General features: G+C 40.0%; 1 protein-coding gene across 23 annotated transcripts in view; it reads left to right on the top strand.

Moving 5' to 3' along the window:
• The window catches only part of ANO4 (anoctamin 4), a 428567-nt gene that overhangs the window by 329621 nt on the left and 82469 nt on the right, over nt 1-16477 (top strand). For all 23 annotated transcript variants that reach the window (XM_055575846.1, XM_055575864.1, XM_055575835.1 and 20 more), the window contains 3 exons: nt 4651-4757; nt 11217-11272; nt 14492-14613. In XM_055575846.1, the coding sequence (XP_055431821.1) occupies nt 4651-4757; nt 11217-11272; nt 14492-14613 (285 nt within the window). The remainder of the gene's footprint in view (nt 1-4650; nt 4758-11216; nt 11273-14491; nt 14614-16477) is intronic.

The raw sequence follows: 16477 nt of genomic DNA, 5'->3' as shown, positions 1-16477 counted from the left end.
TCATTATGTATGTCTGTGTACTTCTTTCCATGTATACACTTTTATTTTGGACACAAATAGCTGTGTGACTGATCTGAACCTTGTTTTTGCCCTGTACTATCTTGCAGATTTTTAATATCTGCACTGAGCATTGTTAATCTCTCTATAGCTGCAGAGTGTTCCATCGCAGAGCTCTACCAGTATTTGTTTATCCTCTCCTCCACTGGTGAATTATTTAGATCATTTCTGGAGTTTTGTTATGGTAAACCATGCCACGATGAACATTCTTGTACATCTGTTACTTGCCATGTGGGTGAGCATACTTTTAGAATAAAATTTTAGAGGGGAATTGCTAGGTCAGAGGAGATGTGATGACGATGTATGAATAATTCTGATAGACCTGGTCAAGGTACCCTCATAGAATTTGTACTTGTTTGCTGCCCCATCAGCAGTGTGTGAAAGAAGAGCTGAGTTTCTAAGCCCGGGTAAGAGTCCTGATACCTCACAGACTAAGCATCAGGTCTTATGTTTGTCAAACAGCTCAGCTTACAGGGTGTGTAACAAACACATGCATGCATGTGTTTGTGTCTGATTTCATTTGGAGAGGGTTGTTTTGTAAGTGGCTAAGAGAAGCTTGAGAATCATGATGCAGGACATCATCACTGTTCTTCCTCTTAACCCTCCAGTTTGAAGGAGTGACAGAGAAAGTGAGATGGCTCCATGCACTACAAGAATATCCTTAGACAAGTAACATGGAGAGAATGGTTCATGTGGTAGCTGGAAAGATGAAGTAGGAAGCAGGCATGGAGGTCACGGTCTAATGAGATGAGATTTAGTCTCCTAGACCCCCATACTGGGCTTCCCTGGTGTCACAGACGGTAAAGAATCCGCCTGCAATGCAGGAGACCTGGGTTCGATCCCTGGCTTGGGAAGATCCCCTGGAGGAGGGCATGGCAACCCACTCCAGTATTCTTGCCTGGAGAATCCCCATGGACAGATGAGCCTGGTGGGCTAAAGTCCATGGGGCCACAAAGAGTTGGACACAACTGAGCGACTAAGCACAGCAGCACAGGAGCAGGCCCCCATATTAACTAGGGGTCTCCAGAAGATCTCATTTGTTCTCATTGAGCCAACTTTAAGAGCTTGTCATGTGCCAAGCCCTGTATTAATACTGGAAATAGAGATGCACATGGCCAGTCCCTGCTCTAAAGAAGCTCATATAGAAAAGTCATGTAAGCAGAAAAGTTCTATATAAAAGTTACATAAACAACAAGAGTGGTAACAGCTGACTCTGAGAGCCTATTAAATGCCAAACAGGGCTCAGCAGTGCTCATCATCTCACCTGCTGCTGCTGCTGCTAAGTCACTTCAGTCATGTCCAACTCTGTGCGACCTCATAGATGGCAGCCCACCAGGCTCCGCCATCCCTGGGATTCTCCAGGCAAGACTACTGGATTAGGTTGCCATTTCTTTCTCCAATGCATGAAAGTGAAAAGTGAAAGTGAAGTCGCTTAGTCATGTCCGACTCTTTGCGACCCCATGAACTGCAGCCCACCAGACTCTTCTGTCCATGGGATCTTCCAGGCAAGAGTACTGGAGTAGGTGCCGTTGCCTTCTCCATCATCTCACCTAATTCTGCAAAAATCTTATTGGAGGATGATTCAAGTTTTATCCCATCCCACAGATGAAGAAACTGAGACCCAGGGAAGTTGAGGGATGGTCCCAACACCCCATAGTAAGTGACAAAGCTGGGATGCAGGTTGAGGTCAATCTCACTTCCAAGTCTTAAGGGAAATCAGGAGTGATGTTGGAACTAAAAGCTTATCTCCCTCCTCCATGAAATGGTTTTATGCTCCCTTCTCTTTTTGTAGCACCATAATACTTTTGAGGGTGAGGGTTGGGGGTCAGGGAAGACTTTTGGAGGGAGATATGACCTGAGCTGGGGCTCTGAGGATAAGTAAGAAGCAAGGAGAACAGTTCCAGCAGAGCTGACCTCCAGGAGTCAGAAGTTTGTCCCAGGGAGGCAAGTGAGTGGCATGGATAAGATGAGAGCTCTGGAGCCAGACAGCCTGAGTTTACATCTGGGCTCTGCCCCTTATTAGCAGAGTGACATTGGGTATATCACTTAACCTGTCTGATTCTATTCCTGTAATATGGGGGCTATAAAGTACTTTTTTCCCAGGTTATTGTAAGCATGGCATGAGTTAACATATCTGGAGCTAGTGGCTGGCAGCACAGGTTCTCTATATTTGTTCCCATTATAGAATCTCTAGGATCCAGGTATGACCTAGATGTAAAGGAGAGGAAAACAGAATTATGAGGTTCGCCTGTGATGCTTATTACAGAGAATGATTACATGAGCTCACAAAATGTAATGCGATGCTATTTAAAAAAAAAAAAAAGAAGAAGCAGAAAATCATTTAATGGAGGAGCAAGAGACACGGTCTTTTAGCCCAGAATTGTCTTGTCAAGCATGGTTGTGCTTATCAGCTTTCAGTTATCTAAAATTGTAAGTCAAAACGGACTTTTTTATTTATTGTCTACTTCTTTATGATATCTTTATGGGTGTTAAAATGTAATAGTCTATCTCAAATAAGGTGAAAAAGCAGAGGAGAATAAGAAAAGGAACTACATTTGCTGTAACTCTCAGTTTTCCCCTCTTCCCCTTTGACGCCATAAAATGTTTTCAGACAACCCTAAAGAAGAGATAAGATAAATGCTGCTGCTTTCCCATTTACCCACATAGCATTTATCTCTCCTGTATCAAGTCAAGTTACTTTATTCTGAGAAGTAAATTCCATAACAGAATATAAGAGAAGTGCAATAGAAGTGAACAGAAAGCTCTTATCCAAAAAATCCATTCATGTGATTTACATTTTGTCTTCATATTATCTGACTTTTTTCTCCTTTATCCCAACCTCACATTCTCAATTCTGTTCCACAGTCAAACCCCATGCCTGGACCACTCTTTGTGTAGGCCAGTTTTATCTAGATGACTTGAGTAACTCCCAAGAATTCATCTTATTTTTTAAAAATTAATAGCAATTTCCAATATAAATTCACACAAACCCTCTCTTACTGCTATTCAAAAACCTATACCTTTTCTGTGTACTAGCCACTCACTTGGAGAAGGCAAGGGCACTCCACTCCAGTACTCTTGCCTGGAAAATCCCATGGACAGAGGAGCCTGGTAGGCTGCAGTCCATGGAGTCGCTAAGAGTCGGACACAACTGAGCGACTTCACTTTCACTTTTCACTTTCATGCATTGGAGAAGGAAATGGCAACCCACTCCAGTGTTCTTGCTGGAGAATTCCAGGGACGGGGGAGCCTGGTGGGCTGCGGTCTATGGGGTCGCACAGACTGAAGTGACTTAGCAGTAGCAGCAGCAGCCACTCACTAGCTCCTGGGGCTACAGAAATTATTACAATTCAGCCTTTGGTCTTATGTGGGAAAAGGCATGAATAAGGAGGTTGATTCTGCCCATATCTGCCTCATGTTCCTTTCCTTTGTCGTTTATCTTTCCCACTAGACTGTAAGCCTCTCAAGGTCAAAGATTGTGTCTGCTTTATTTTCCACTGGATAATCATTACCCTATAGAGTGTTCTCCATAACCATTTACTGATTTCATTAATGAAAATAAATACATGACTATACAGAATGATCAGTAAATTGATGTGTTTGCAAGATAAGAAATAGCTTAGAGGAGAGAATGAATAGTAAACTCCTTGGAGGGCAGAAGAGTGGTTGGAGGGGTTGGGAGATCTGCTGAGGAAAATGACTTCTGAGTTGAGTTTTGAGGGTGATGACTGCCACTATTGATAAGCCTTACATAGTGTCCAATTCACGCAACATACTATAAAAGTCTGCTGAGGTAATAAACTATAATTTATGAAGTAATTATACTTACAGTATCTCTCATATTCGACCATTTAACCCATTACTGGGTAGGAGGACCTGGCCATTTCATGCTGCATTGTGTGGTCCTGGAAGCTCTGTCTGTTGGCTCAGGGTAGGAATACCTACACAGTGTTGTGTGTGTGTGTGTTCATGAGTCCTGTGAGAAACAATGGAGGCTGGATGGGCCTTTGGCTGAGAGAGAAGCAGTCTTAAGTATGTGCTCTAGAAGAGTGGTGGTCCATCCAGGAGAGAAGGTGGGAAAGGAACGGACAGAGGCCGTTTCTAGTGACTCAGCCCTGAGCCAGGCCAGAGTGATTACCTAAGACCTGTGTCCATCTCCCAAGCCAGTTTCAGATGTTAAAATTCCTGAAAAATCATGTGATTATGACATGGGAGAGGATGAAGTGGAATACAAAAGGAGATAAAAGCAAAATGAATTTTTAGTTGAATTTATCTGTTGACCTTACTGAGGGAAAAAACAGGATGCATGGACTTGCTATTAGTTGCAAGTTTCTTAATTGTAGTTAGCTCCAGCCCTTTCCTAACATAATGATGTAAATGACTGGGAGGTTGAGAACCAAAACTGCTAAGATTCATGAGCCTCTTGCCTCTGGTGTGATCTTGGGGTGGGGGGGATTCCTCATGCTATTCCAGACTTACCGTCTCTGTGACAGATGGAAGACATAGCTCTCTAAGTCACACCAAATTATATCAAAGATTAGATCCCTCAGCTCCAATTAATCCTTAACTTGTGTTTTCAATATGTGTGTACAGCTTCATCATACACAACAAAGACACTTTCTTCAACAATGCCACAAGAAGTAGAATTGTACATCATATTTTACAAAGAATAAAGTATGAAGAAGGAAAAAACAAAATTGGTAAGTAGTATATCAGTATAACAAGTTACATTTGATTTGGAGGATTACAGACTTTTCCCTTTGGTTTTATTACATTGATATCAATTCTAGAAATACTTGTGATTTATAAAACCTCTAACTGCACAGTTCCTTGATGGATAACTCAGAAGTGTGAAACCTTAATAGATTGCTTTTTAAAAGATAACACATCATCTCATTTATCTTAGACCATGGAAAAGTGCTCTCAATTCAACAGATATTTAAGGAGTGCCCATTATGTGCCAGGTGGGCTTCCCAGGTGGTGCTAGTGGTAAAGAACCTGTCTGCCAATGCAGGAGATGTAAGATACCCCGGTTCCATCCCTGGGTCAGGAAGATCCCCTGGAGGGAGAGCATGGCAACCCACTCCAGTATTCTTGCCTGGAGAATCCCATGGACAGAGGAACCTTGCGGGCTACAGTCCACAGGATCGCAGAGAGTCAGACACAACTGAAGTGACTGAGCATGCATTGTGCGCCAGCCACTGAGCAAGATGTTAGGGAGATGAGCACAGTTCTCTCCTGAAGTGTATGTTCAAGACGTTAAGAACAGACAATAAATAAGTAAATACAGTACATAACATGAAGAAATTGAAATGGATGATGTTATAGAGATTGACTAGGGGGTAGAGATCATGCTGAGATGGCATGGTCAGGGAATGCTCTTCTAAGAAGCTGGAATTTGAACTAAAACCTTAATGACAAGAGGGAGCCAGTGTATGGCAAGATGCAGAAGCAGGCACAGGGAACTGCCATACATAAGTACATTCTCCAAATAATCACCACCTCCAGCAAATAACCTCCACATATTACACTGGGGATATTTGCGTGAGAATCTTTCCATAATATATTACCAAATTTCCTGCCTTATTAAGTAGAGTACTATATACTGGGAAGATTTGGGAGCTTTGTCCATATCTCTGTCCCAGAAAGACTTTTATTTATGCTTTGAATGATGACCTGTGTCAATCATGGTCTAATCAAGAGATTAAAAAATCACACAGAATTTGAACAGGAGAGTGAAAATGAAAGTTGCTGTGTTGTGTCCAACTCTGCAACCCCGTGGACTATACAGTCCATGGAATTCTCCAAGCCAGAATACTGGAGTGGGTAGCCTTTCCCTTCTCCAGGGGATCTTCCCAACCCAGGTCTCCCTCATTGCAGGTGGATTCTTTACAAACTGAGCCACAAGGGAAGCCCAAGAATGCTAGAGTGGGTGCCTATCCCTTCTCCGGTGGATTTTCCCAACCCAAGAATTGAACTGGGGTCTCCTGCATTGCAGGTGGATTCTTTACCAACTGAACTATCAGTTTGATAACTTTTCCTGAAACAGGAAAAGTTAATGTAAATAATTAATTGTGATGGAGATTTGGAGTAACAGAGGACTGACTAGTAAAGAGCAAGAAGAATTCTAAAGAATAGAAGAGAAGATGCCCCACAACAAAGCTGAGATGGAGACCTTGTTAGAAGGGGGGCAGTTGTGGATCACTGCGCGGCAGAGCAGTTTGCTCGGGTTTCTGTGCCAGCAGGATTCTCTGTGAATCCGCCCTCTCAAGTTCTGGGAGAAGCTGGCTAGAGGGGTTCCAAAGGAACCCCTTCACTGGGAGTTGTTGCCCAGCGTCATCATCCTATGAAGCTGTTCAAAGGCCCACCTGCCCTTGAGGAGATCCCAGGGCTTCTGGCTACCATGAACTACACGTGCCGGGTTCCACAGAAGCTATGAGTTGCAGAAGCCTGCTGGGAGGAGCATACTAGTACCAGGAAAACAAACTCCTCCCTGCCCTACTGTCCCTCTAGGGCCTTCTACTGACAAAGCTTAACATTGCAGCATCTGGCAAATGAGAAATATTTACAGGGTCGAACTGCATTACTGCAAAGCTAAGGAGCAGTCAACTGATAACTGGCACAGAGCCTAAACAGTTTGCTCATCAGGCTTTCAGGTGGAGTGGAGACTGGAAGGATGCATTATGTTAGTCACTTGGAGTTAGGATCCTGAAAGAGCTCAGTGATCTGGAAATCTCAGCCACATCTGAGAGATGACTTTCAATAGTTTGTAGATGTTAAGTGCTATACTCAAATTCAGCAAAATAGCTATCTTGGCACCGTGTGGGAGAAATATTACTCAACACATCATAAAGAGGGACAAACTTGGGAGGTTTAGTTGAATGCAAGTGTGAGTCACTAGTATGGGGAAGCTGCCAAAGACTACTTTGATTGCAAGCTGTGTAAATTAAAATATAATAGGGAGAATCAGATACCTGGTCCAGATCTGAATACACCTGGAATATTATGTTCAGTGAGAGTCAGTGTAGGTGGGTATGGTGACATTGAGCCAGATTTAGGACTTTCTTGACTTACATAGGGTTATGGGTTAGCACGTCCTTAAATTCTCTGCAGCAGTCATCCATCCTTGAGACACATCCTCTTCATAATGTCCTCCATAGCCACTCCAGCTCAGAGGAGTCTTTTCTTCTTCTGAATTCCTATGGAAATTATTTTTGCAGTCTATATGGTAATTAGCCATGTACAACTCTTCTTTTATTATCTTGAATTATTTACTTTCAATGACAATGAAAATTCTACCAACTAAAGAGAACCAATGTTAACATTTTGTGTACTGAATAACTTAAATATTACATTAATTACTCTCTTCATCTTTATACCTCATTTGTCCATGTGATTTTTTTTAAACAAACTTAAGATATGCTACACATACTTTTTTTCAACCTTTTCTTGGTTAACAGCATATCAGGAACATACTAGAAAACAAGTGAGTAGAAGTGAAATGATTAGGGCAGTAGCTCTTCTGGATTATTTCATAGCATGCAAAGAATTTTTAAAACCAGTCTCTTCACTAGTATTGGTAGTATAATATTAGCACACCTCACAACTCATAATATATTAGGGTGTTGAGAATCTGCAGTTAAAAACTGCTAGTCTAGATAATAAGCTTCTCAATTATAAATGAGTTGCCTTATTTGTCTTTGTATCATCATTGCCTAGGACAGTATCTGGCATACAGGCAGATTGCTTGTTGAACCAAATTGAAAATCTTTTAAACATGATCAGCGTCTAACCATCAGAATTCTTACACAATCAAAGACTATGCAGTGAGGCCATACAGCAATTATTGTGCTTAAATTTTTGCAGCTAAAAATGTGGGTTATTTTTATAGCTCGTCAAGATGGAGACAGAAAAAGGGCAGAGAGAATGATTTGTAAATGTTCTGAAAAAACACAGGAAATGTAGTACTAGTAAGAAATGATTGTTGTAAAATTTTCTCTTATTTGATGAAAGAAGAATTCTATCAAGAACCCCAGTGCTTTGAAAGTCAGTGAGGAACTGAAAAAATGTCTAGTTAGAAATAACCAACTACAAAGTAAATTACTAACCAAGGATCAGACATTATGATGAAAAATTTGAAGTTCAAATATAAATGTTCTGTTGACCCAATGTTTCATTATCATCTTCAGTTTCATAATTAAAAGAAACATGTTATAAGACAATTTAATCCATCAATAGAATTAATGTTTATCTTATGTTATTATCTGGCTGAAACTCTTTCTGAAAGTGCATCTTGCATGGGTCAACATGGATTAGAGATGATACAAAAATATGGTTTGTAGACATGATTTATGAGGGTATTTCAGTGGAGTGAAAAACTACCACAATATTCACTCTGAGATTATTACAACTCCGAAAATCAAACCTAGTGAATTCCATTTTCAAAATAGAGCAATTAATAGATAAAAAAGACTTATTTAACAGTATAAGTACAAAAAATAAATCTTGATATTAATTCATAGTTTCAAAACTGATGCTTAAAGGGGAAGACTTTTAATATTAACTGTTTTCTCATTTTTCAGGACTTTGATAAATTATCACAAATTCACACGAGAATTTCATCATCAGAAGTCTCTTATTAGGTCCCTGTGAATCTTTTGTTATTATCTGGAATATTTGAAAGTGATTGATGATATATGTAGAATTCTTATAGAAGCTCCAGGAAGTCAAAGTTTTCTACATAATCAATCATTTATTCATTCATTACAAAGGTATTTATCGAGGGCCTCCTCTGTGCTAAACAAAGCCCTACGGATATTTATACTTCAGCTGTCTTTCTTAGGCATTTAGAGTTAATGTCAAAGCACCTTAAAATACATTTAATCATGTTACCATGATTAAAAGTACCTAAACATTGATTGATCCTCCATCAATAAAAAGTGAATTGGTGCATGTTTCATTTTCCAGTTAGGCTAAGCCTCTTGCCTCTAATCAGGATCTGAAACATGGAAAGCACTTATCAAAAAGTTGCTTGAGAGACATCCTTCCAGTCATCTTCTTTGAAGTACATTTTAGGAAGTAGTATCTTGATCTGAGAGAAACTTTAAAGATCAAAACATATTTCCACTTCTGGCCAAGATGGAGTAACAGGCACAAGATTACTCTCCCACCTGAAACAATCAGAAAAGACAAAAAGTATGAGACAACTATTTTCAAGACACTGAGCACTAGGCAGCCAAGAACAGGGATCCCTGAGAGACAGAAAACAAATGAGGTGAACCCTACAGTTGCCTCAGCTTACTATCTTGAGATGATTTCTAGACAGCAACAGAGGGAAAAAGAACCCGCACTGAACCTAGTAGACTCCCCAAGTTGAAAAGATGCTGCTGAGAATCCAGGGAGACCAAGGCAGCCAGAGTTCACAGGGCAACACACCAGAAAACAGAGAGCTTCACAGAGAACCCTAAAGATCTGCAGAGAGCCTCTGCAAGTATTTAGAGTACTGATTAGTACACACATCAGAAAGCTACCCAAGGCCAGAGAAAGAACAACCCAAAGGGATTTCCAATGAGACTAGTAGAGCACCTCATAATTCAATAAGCATTAAATATAGATGGTTTGAAAATCCCAATCCAGAATTCAGAAGTTGACATTAAATAATAAAGCAAGACCTATTTTTTTTTTTTTGCTGCATGCAAAAAACACTCTTTAAAGACACAAATAGCTTAAAGTAAAAGAATCAAAAAAGATATATACTGTGCGAACCAAAAGAAAGCTGAAAGGCCTAAACTGACATCAGACAAAATAGATTTCAGAGCGAAGACTACTACTGGGGATAAAGAAGGCTATTCTAAAATGATGGAGTCAGTGCATCTGGAAAACATAGAAATCCTAAATGTTTATGCACTTAATAACAAAGCTTCAAACTACGAAGTAAAAACTGATAGAACTGCTAAGAGAAATAGGCAAGTCCACAGTTATAGTCAGAGGTTTCAATACCACTTTTTCAATAATTAATGGAACAAGTAGACAGAAAATCAGTGGAGGTTAGAAGACCTAAACATTATCAATGAAATTAATTGATCTTTTAGACCACTCTACCACTGGCAGCAGAATACCCAACTTTTTTAAGTAAACACAGAGTATTACCAAGAGACCATACTTGAGGAACATAAAACAAAACAAAAATTCTTTGACCACAGTGGAATTAAATTAGATATCAATAAGACCATCTCTGGAAAACTTACAAATATTTAAAACTAAATAATATATTTTTAAATAACTCATGGATGAGAGAAATCAAAAGGGAAATCAGAAAGTTGCCATATTCAGTGAAAGTGAAAAAACAGTGTATCAAAAAGTGTGCAGTACAGGGAGAAATTTATAGCACCATATGCGTATATAGGAAAAGAAATGGTCCCAAATTAATGACCTCTCCTACCTTAAGAAACTAGGGGGTAGGGAAGGAAATTAAAGTAGTCTAAAGTTGGTAGATGAAATAATAAAAATCAGAAGAAATCAATGAAATGGAAAAAATAGAGAAGAATAAATGAAACCAAAAGCTGATTCTTTGAAAGAAAAAAATCAAATTCATAAACCTGTGATAGACACAGGCTGGGGGTGACTCCTGAATGTGTAATCCCTTCCCCTTAAGTGTGGGTGGAAACTGTGGTTTATACCTGACCAATAAAACCATTGCAAATCCACATGTCCAATATCCTTCCCCCACCTTATGGATGAGACAGTTGAGGGCTGAGAACAAGAGGACTTTCCAAAGTCATCCCACTAGCCCAATGCAAAGGAGTTGGCTTCATCCATATTGAAGCTTCTGGATGAAAATAGGAGAGCTCAGGTGGAAAGTCATCTTTTTGGCGTGATTAATTCATCCACTTCTCCCAGCGCGCTCCCTTCTCTATGCCAAGCCCTATGCTAGGTATGCTTCATCATGTTTTTCCTATTTGAAAACTTGATTTTCTAGTCTTTGTTTCTAGTTTCCTAGCAGATAGAAAAACTTTCTAAACTGTTGTCCCCCAAAAGTATTTGAACTACTTTTGAAGATATAGGTTGTTTTCTCCAAAAAGTATGACCCTTACATTACTTTTACATTAGGAGGATTTAAACTCAGTATGGATTCACTTTGGACTTTTTTATTGTTGTAGGTCTGAATCGTTTGCTTACTAATGGCTCCTATGAAGCTGCATTTCCTCTGCATGAGGTATTGTCCTGCCTTTTCTCCTTCTCTGTCAATTCCTTGTTAATAAATCAGCTTCTGGGGATAGTCATTAATTGCGTTCATTGATAGGACATTTGTTTAGAATGAATCTAATTTGTTCAGTGAATAGATGGGGAGGCCCTACTTGCATTGTTACATCTCTCGCCCAGCACAGATTTATTTCTCCATATCTTTTTTATGTAACTGCAAGAGTACTCGAATCAAGAGTCACTCAGCATGAATTTAGAAGAATGGCTGAGGGACTCCAAGTCATAAAATTAAAGAGGCATTGAAAATTTGTATGACGTGCTGGACCCAGGGGGAAAATGTCTCTGAAATATATAGTCTCTGCAACAACAACAAAAAATTTATAGCTAATCCTTAAAGAGTGGGAGGAAGCCATCTTGTGAAGGCTCTAGTAACTAAAAGATGATAAATGGAAATTAATAGTAGTGTATTTATTGTTGCTTATTTAAGATGTATAAATTTTTATATTCTCCTTATTTACTGCACAATCTTTGTCATCTATAAGGACTTTTATAAATGTAACTGTAATTACCCTTACCTCTATTTTTCCCACTAGATTTTAGGTAATTTAATCCAGAATTATCTTTACATATATGGTAATTTAACCTCTAATTCTCTTTGCATATATGGGTTTTCAGGGCCATAATTCTCATGATTGGTGAGAGATTAGTGTCATTTTCATGGTACCTACTCCATACCAGTCATAGTATGACACCGAGAACATAGCCAGTGTCCTCTAAGACCTCACACAGTGGCAAGGTGAAATTACTGTTAGATTTTCTTAACAATCTTCTATTAGAAACAATGTTTCTTAACAATCTTCTATTAGAAACAATGTTAACAGTTTGTCAGTTCAGCTCGGAGGACAGTTCCAGCTACCCAGCAATGGCAGGTCTTCCCAAAATATATTTCTTATATGGCTTACGGAGTTTCTTCTCTTGATTTTAAACACCAGGAGGATGGAGAAGGTGGTATACCATTTTTTTTATTATTATTTTTTATTAGAGTATAGTTGCTTTATAATGTTGTGTTTATTTCTACTATACAGCAAAATGAATCATCTATACGGATACATAAATTCCCTCTTTTTTGTGTTGAGGTCACCACAGAGTATTCAGTGAAACTTTTAAAACCTCTTTCATTAAGAAAACTAGAGGCTTTGATCCAAGACCATATTAACAGACAGTCATGAAACCTTTTGTGTGATAGAAGCAAACATTTTGACATAAAAGTTTTCTCAAGCCACACACAGATGTTTCTGAACTCAAAAGACACCTGTCCCCAGAGGATTAGCACAGTCAGTTCAGTTCAGTCGCTCAGTTGTGTCCGACTCTTTGCGACACCATGAGTTGCAGCACGCCAGACCTCCCTGTCCATCACCAACTCCTGGCGTTCACTCAGACTCACATACATCAAGTCGGTGATGCCATCCAGCCATCTCATCCTCTGTCGTCCCCTTCTCCTCCTGCCCCCAATCCCTCCCAGCATCAGAGTCTTTTCCAATGAGTCAACTCTTCTCATGAGGTGGCCAAAGTACTGGAGTTTCAGCTTTAGCATCATTCCTTCCAAAGAAATCCCAGGGCTGATGTCCTTTAGAATGGACTGGTTGAATCTCCTTGCAGGCCAAGGGACTCTCAAGAGTCTGCTCCAACACCACAGTTCAAAAGCATCAGTTCTTCGGCGCTCAGCTTTCTTCACAGTCCAACTCTCATATCCATACATGACCACTGGAAAAACCATAATACCATGTGGTTATTAGTTGGCATTGCCCCCAATAAAGGGTTTCAGTGAGAACTGCATTCTCCCACTGCCTACCCCTTGCCCACAGTAAGGGCAGTGTTGAGCAGTTGTGGGTGAACAGAGTCTCTATGCAGACGAGTGGGTATGGGCTTGCCGATATCTGAGGAGATGCAACTGTGAAACCCCAGAATAACTCCAGGTCTTCTCTGTGGTTTTCATATCTTGCTAAATCCCTGCACTGTATGAAAAGAGGATTTTTCAGTTAGTAATTGCAGCTGCAGTAATAACATAATCGCTCTTTTGACTTTTGCTCTCAGTTTAACCTTATTATAGTATTTGACCGCATAACAACCTTCAGAGGCAAGAAGGGCAGCTCCTGTTGCCTTGTTTTATGGTGAAAACTTAAATAGAGGTTTAGAGAAAGCTTAGCCCACCCCCAGTTATGGAGTGAGTTGGTAGCTGAGCTGAGACTAGAACCTGAGTGAGTTCCTTGTCTCTCAGGCCTGTTCACTTCCCCCTAAGAAAGGACTTCTCAAGTTAAAATGTCAATAATTTACCTCCAGACAGCATACCTTTTCTGTTGTTGAAACTAGCATTAACACTAACTGAACTTAAAAAAAAAAAAGCCTACTCCTCTGACCCATGGTATCCTCATTTGTTCCATGAGGATGTCAAATTATATTTGAATTATTGTAAACTTGAGGTGACTTACAACTCTTACATTGTAAAATTTTCTGCCCTTGGTCACAAGGCCATGTGACCAGCTGTTTACCAACTATCGATACTTTAGTCTTGAGACAAGTAGGAAAGAGAACTCCTAAGTCTTGGGCATGGCCTCTGAGCAAGATGCTCTGTTCATTCAAATCACAGAAGAAACCTAATGAGGCAGATGTTGTTAGTTCCACTATGAACTGGGAATCCAAGGCTCAGAGAGTTTAAGATATCCTAGCTAAAAAGTAACAGAACTGAATTTTAACTCAGTTCAGACCTGCCTGATTCCAGCAAGCATGGGCTTTTTACTGCATGGCATCAACATCAAAATTATGTCCAGAATAACTAATCCTACTCTTTTCCCTTCAATAGAATGGATCTATCCTTATATCATCCCTATTGCTACTCTTGCCATAAAAACTAGTATTACAGCTCCCTACATGTATAGCTTCTCCCAGTATCCCCCATAAGAGGGGAACATTTGTTTTAATTAATGACTCTACATTGAACCATCATAACCAACCAAAGTTCATAGTTTATTTTAGGGCTTACTCTTGGTGTTGTATTCCATACATTCTATGAGTTTAAACAAATGTATAATACACATGCATCTACAATTATAGTATCATACAGAGTATCTTCACTACCTTAAAAAGATAAAAACAAAAAGAACTAGCATTACTATCAGTTTTTGCTCTTGGCTTTTGTGGGTATTACCTCACTGGCCATGGTGTTTTTATCCAGGGAAGTTACAGAAGTAAAAACTCCATCAGAACCCACGGAGCGGTAAACCACCGACATCTGCTCTATGAGTGCTGGGCGTCCTGGGGTGTGTGGTATAAATACCAGCCTTTGGATCTTGTAAGGTGAGTTCTTAACCGGCTGTAAATATAAAGCTTATGCAGAATAATTAGGGCAGACTGTGAGCTGGGACAAGCCAACACTGGGCAAAAAACAAACTGAGATGCACAGCCGACACTCAAATCTGGCTTCTTCCCAAGAGGGCAGCTCATCAGAGGACATGGATTGTTCTTGGTAAACCTGACCTCCTCCTGCCAAGGCTGGTGTTTCCTCTAAAAGGGACTTAGAAAGGGGTGTGTGAGATTAAACCAGGCCTCTCACAGGATTCCGTAAGAAGCTCATCACCCACGTGACTGTTAGTGACAGAGTATCAACAACAATTGTTGAGAGGTAACACCGCTTACATGTATTAATGACAATGGACTATTAGTAACTCTTAGGCAAATAGGAAACAGAGGGTGCTGTCATTCTAATAAATTTTAGGCTTACTTTAATTTTCATTTCAAACTAATAACCTTTAAAGATTGTTTTAATCCTACAGGTCAAAAAAGTATCTGCTTTTAACTTGAGATAATCATTCATTGATTGTTCTTTAATGGTCTATATATGCCCAACATTCTGCCATGGCAGTATTTATTCTGTTTAGAGACTGATAATTCAGATTGGGTAATGACAATCCACACTTCACTGATTCCTTATTAAAAAGAAAATCATACTTTATTTCTTAGACTAGGTGGATTAATATCACTTTTCCCTGAGCCCTTAAAAAATGAGCCCAGAGGAAAATGAAATAATAAGACAACTCACCTTACATTTCATCTCCCTGGGTAGTCATTCTTCCTTCCAGAGTCCTTGTTACAAGGGTTTACTCCTGTTGACCCAATGACATTGATGAATTGTGGCCCCTTCTGGGTATGAGTAACAAATGATCCACATGACCTGAGAGAGTGAAAAATGTTTTCTGAGATGAGACCATTTACTTCTGACCAGTCTCAATATGTGATAGAATAGAAGGGGGGAAAAAATCAAAGTCAGTCCTGGCAAAGCATCTCCCATCCATGACAGTTTCTTGATTAAGATTTTGCAATTTTTCGATGAGTATTAATTAACTATCCATTGTGTTCCTAGTACAAAACTAAGTACCATTGGCAAAGACAGAGAACCCATGGTCTCTGGCTTTGAGAAATTCATGCTTTCCTTCAAGAAAACCAGCCCTGAAAACTTGAAACAACTGGAAAACAAGGCTCTGCATAATTTGGTAACGTGTGATAGAGGCCAAAAGTTTGACAGCAATTAAGAAAAATGGAAGGATGGATATGGGCCAGTGCCCCTGTGTAAGGCTCCATAGAGCTGAGGCCTAGAAGAGCAGTGGGATTGGTGTTGGCCAAGGAGAAGGGGCATGAAAAACACAAGCAAGATTTGAATGGAATGATGTTGAGCAACTGGGGAATCACATATCTTAAATAGTTCCTCCCCTATATCTAGATTTTGCTTCCTCCACATCTCTCAAATCACACTGAGTACCTCCTCTGCCACTATTGCCTTCACCTGTGACCTGGACTATGACTGTTTTCCTCTACCTGTCTTCCTTTTTCATCTCTGGCACTTCCATATCATTCTCTACCCTGGAGACAAAATGTGAATCTGGTCATGTCCCTTCTTGTTGTTCAGTCACGAAGTTCTGTCCAACTCTTTGCAAACCCCATGAACTGCAGCACACCAGGCTTCCCTGTCCTTCACTATCTCCCAGAGTTTGCTCAAACTCATGTACATTGAGTCAGTGATGCCATCCAACCATCTCATCATCTGTTGCCCCCTTCTCCTCCTGACCTCAATCTTTCCCAGCATCTAGGTATTTTCCAGTGAGTTGGCTCTTCACATCAGGTGGCCAAAGTATTGGAGCTTCAGCTTCAGTATCAGTCCATCCAA

Source organism: Bubalus kerabau, chromosome 1 (assembly GCF_029407905.1).
Source record: "Bubalus kerabau isolate K-KA32 ecotype Philippines breed swamp buffalo chromosome 1, PCC_UOA_SB_1v2, whole genome shotgun sequence".
NCBI classification, from domain to species: Eukaryota; Metazoa; Chordata; class Mammalia; order Artiodactyla; family Bovidae; genus Bubalus; species Bubalus kerabau.
The sequence above is the reverse complement of the archived record's forward strand: the minus strand, read 5'-3'. Positions and strand labels throughout refer to the sequence as shown.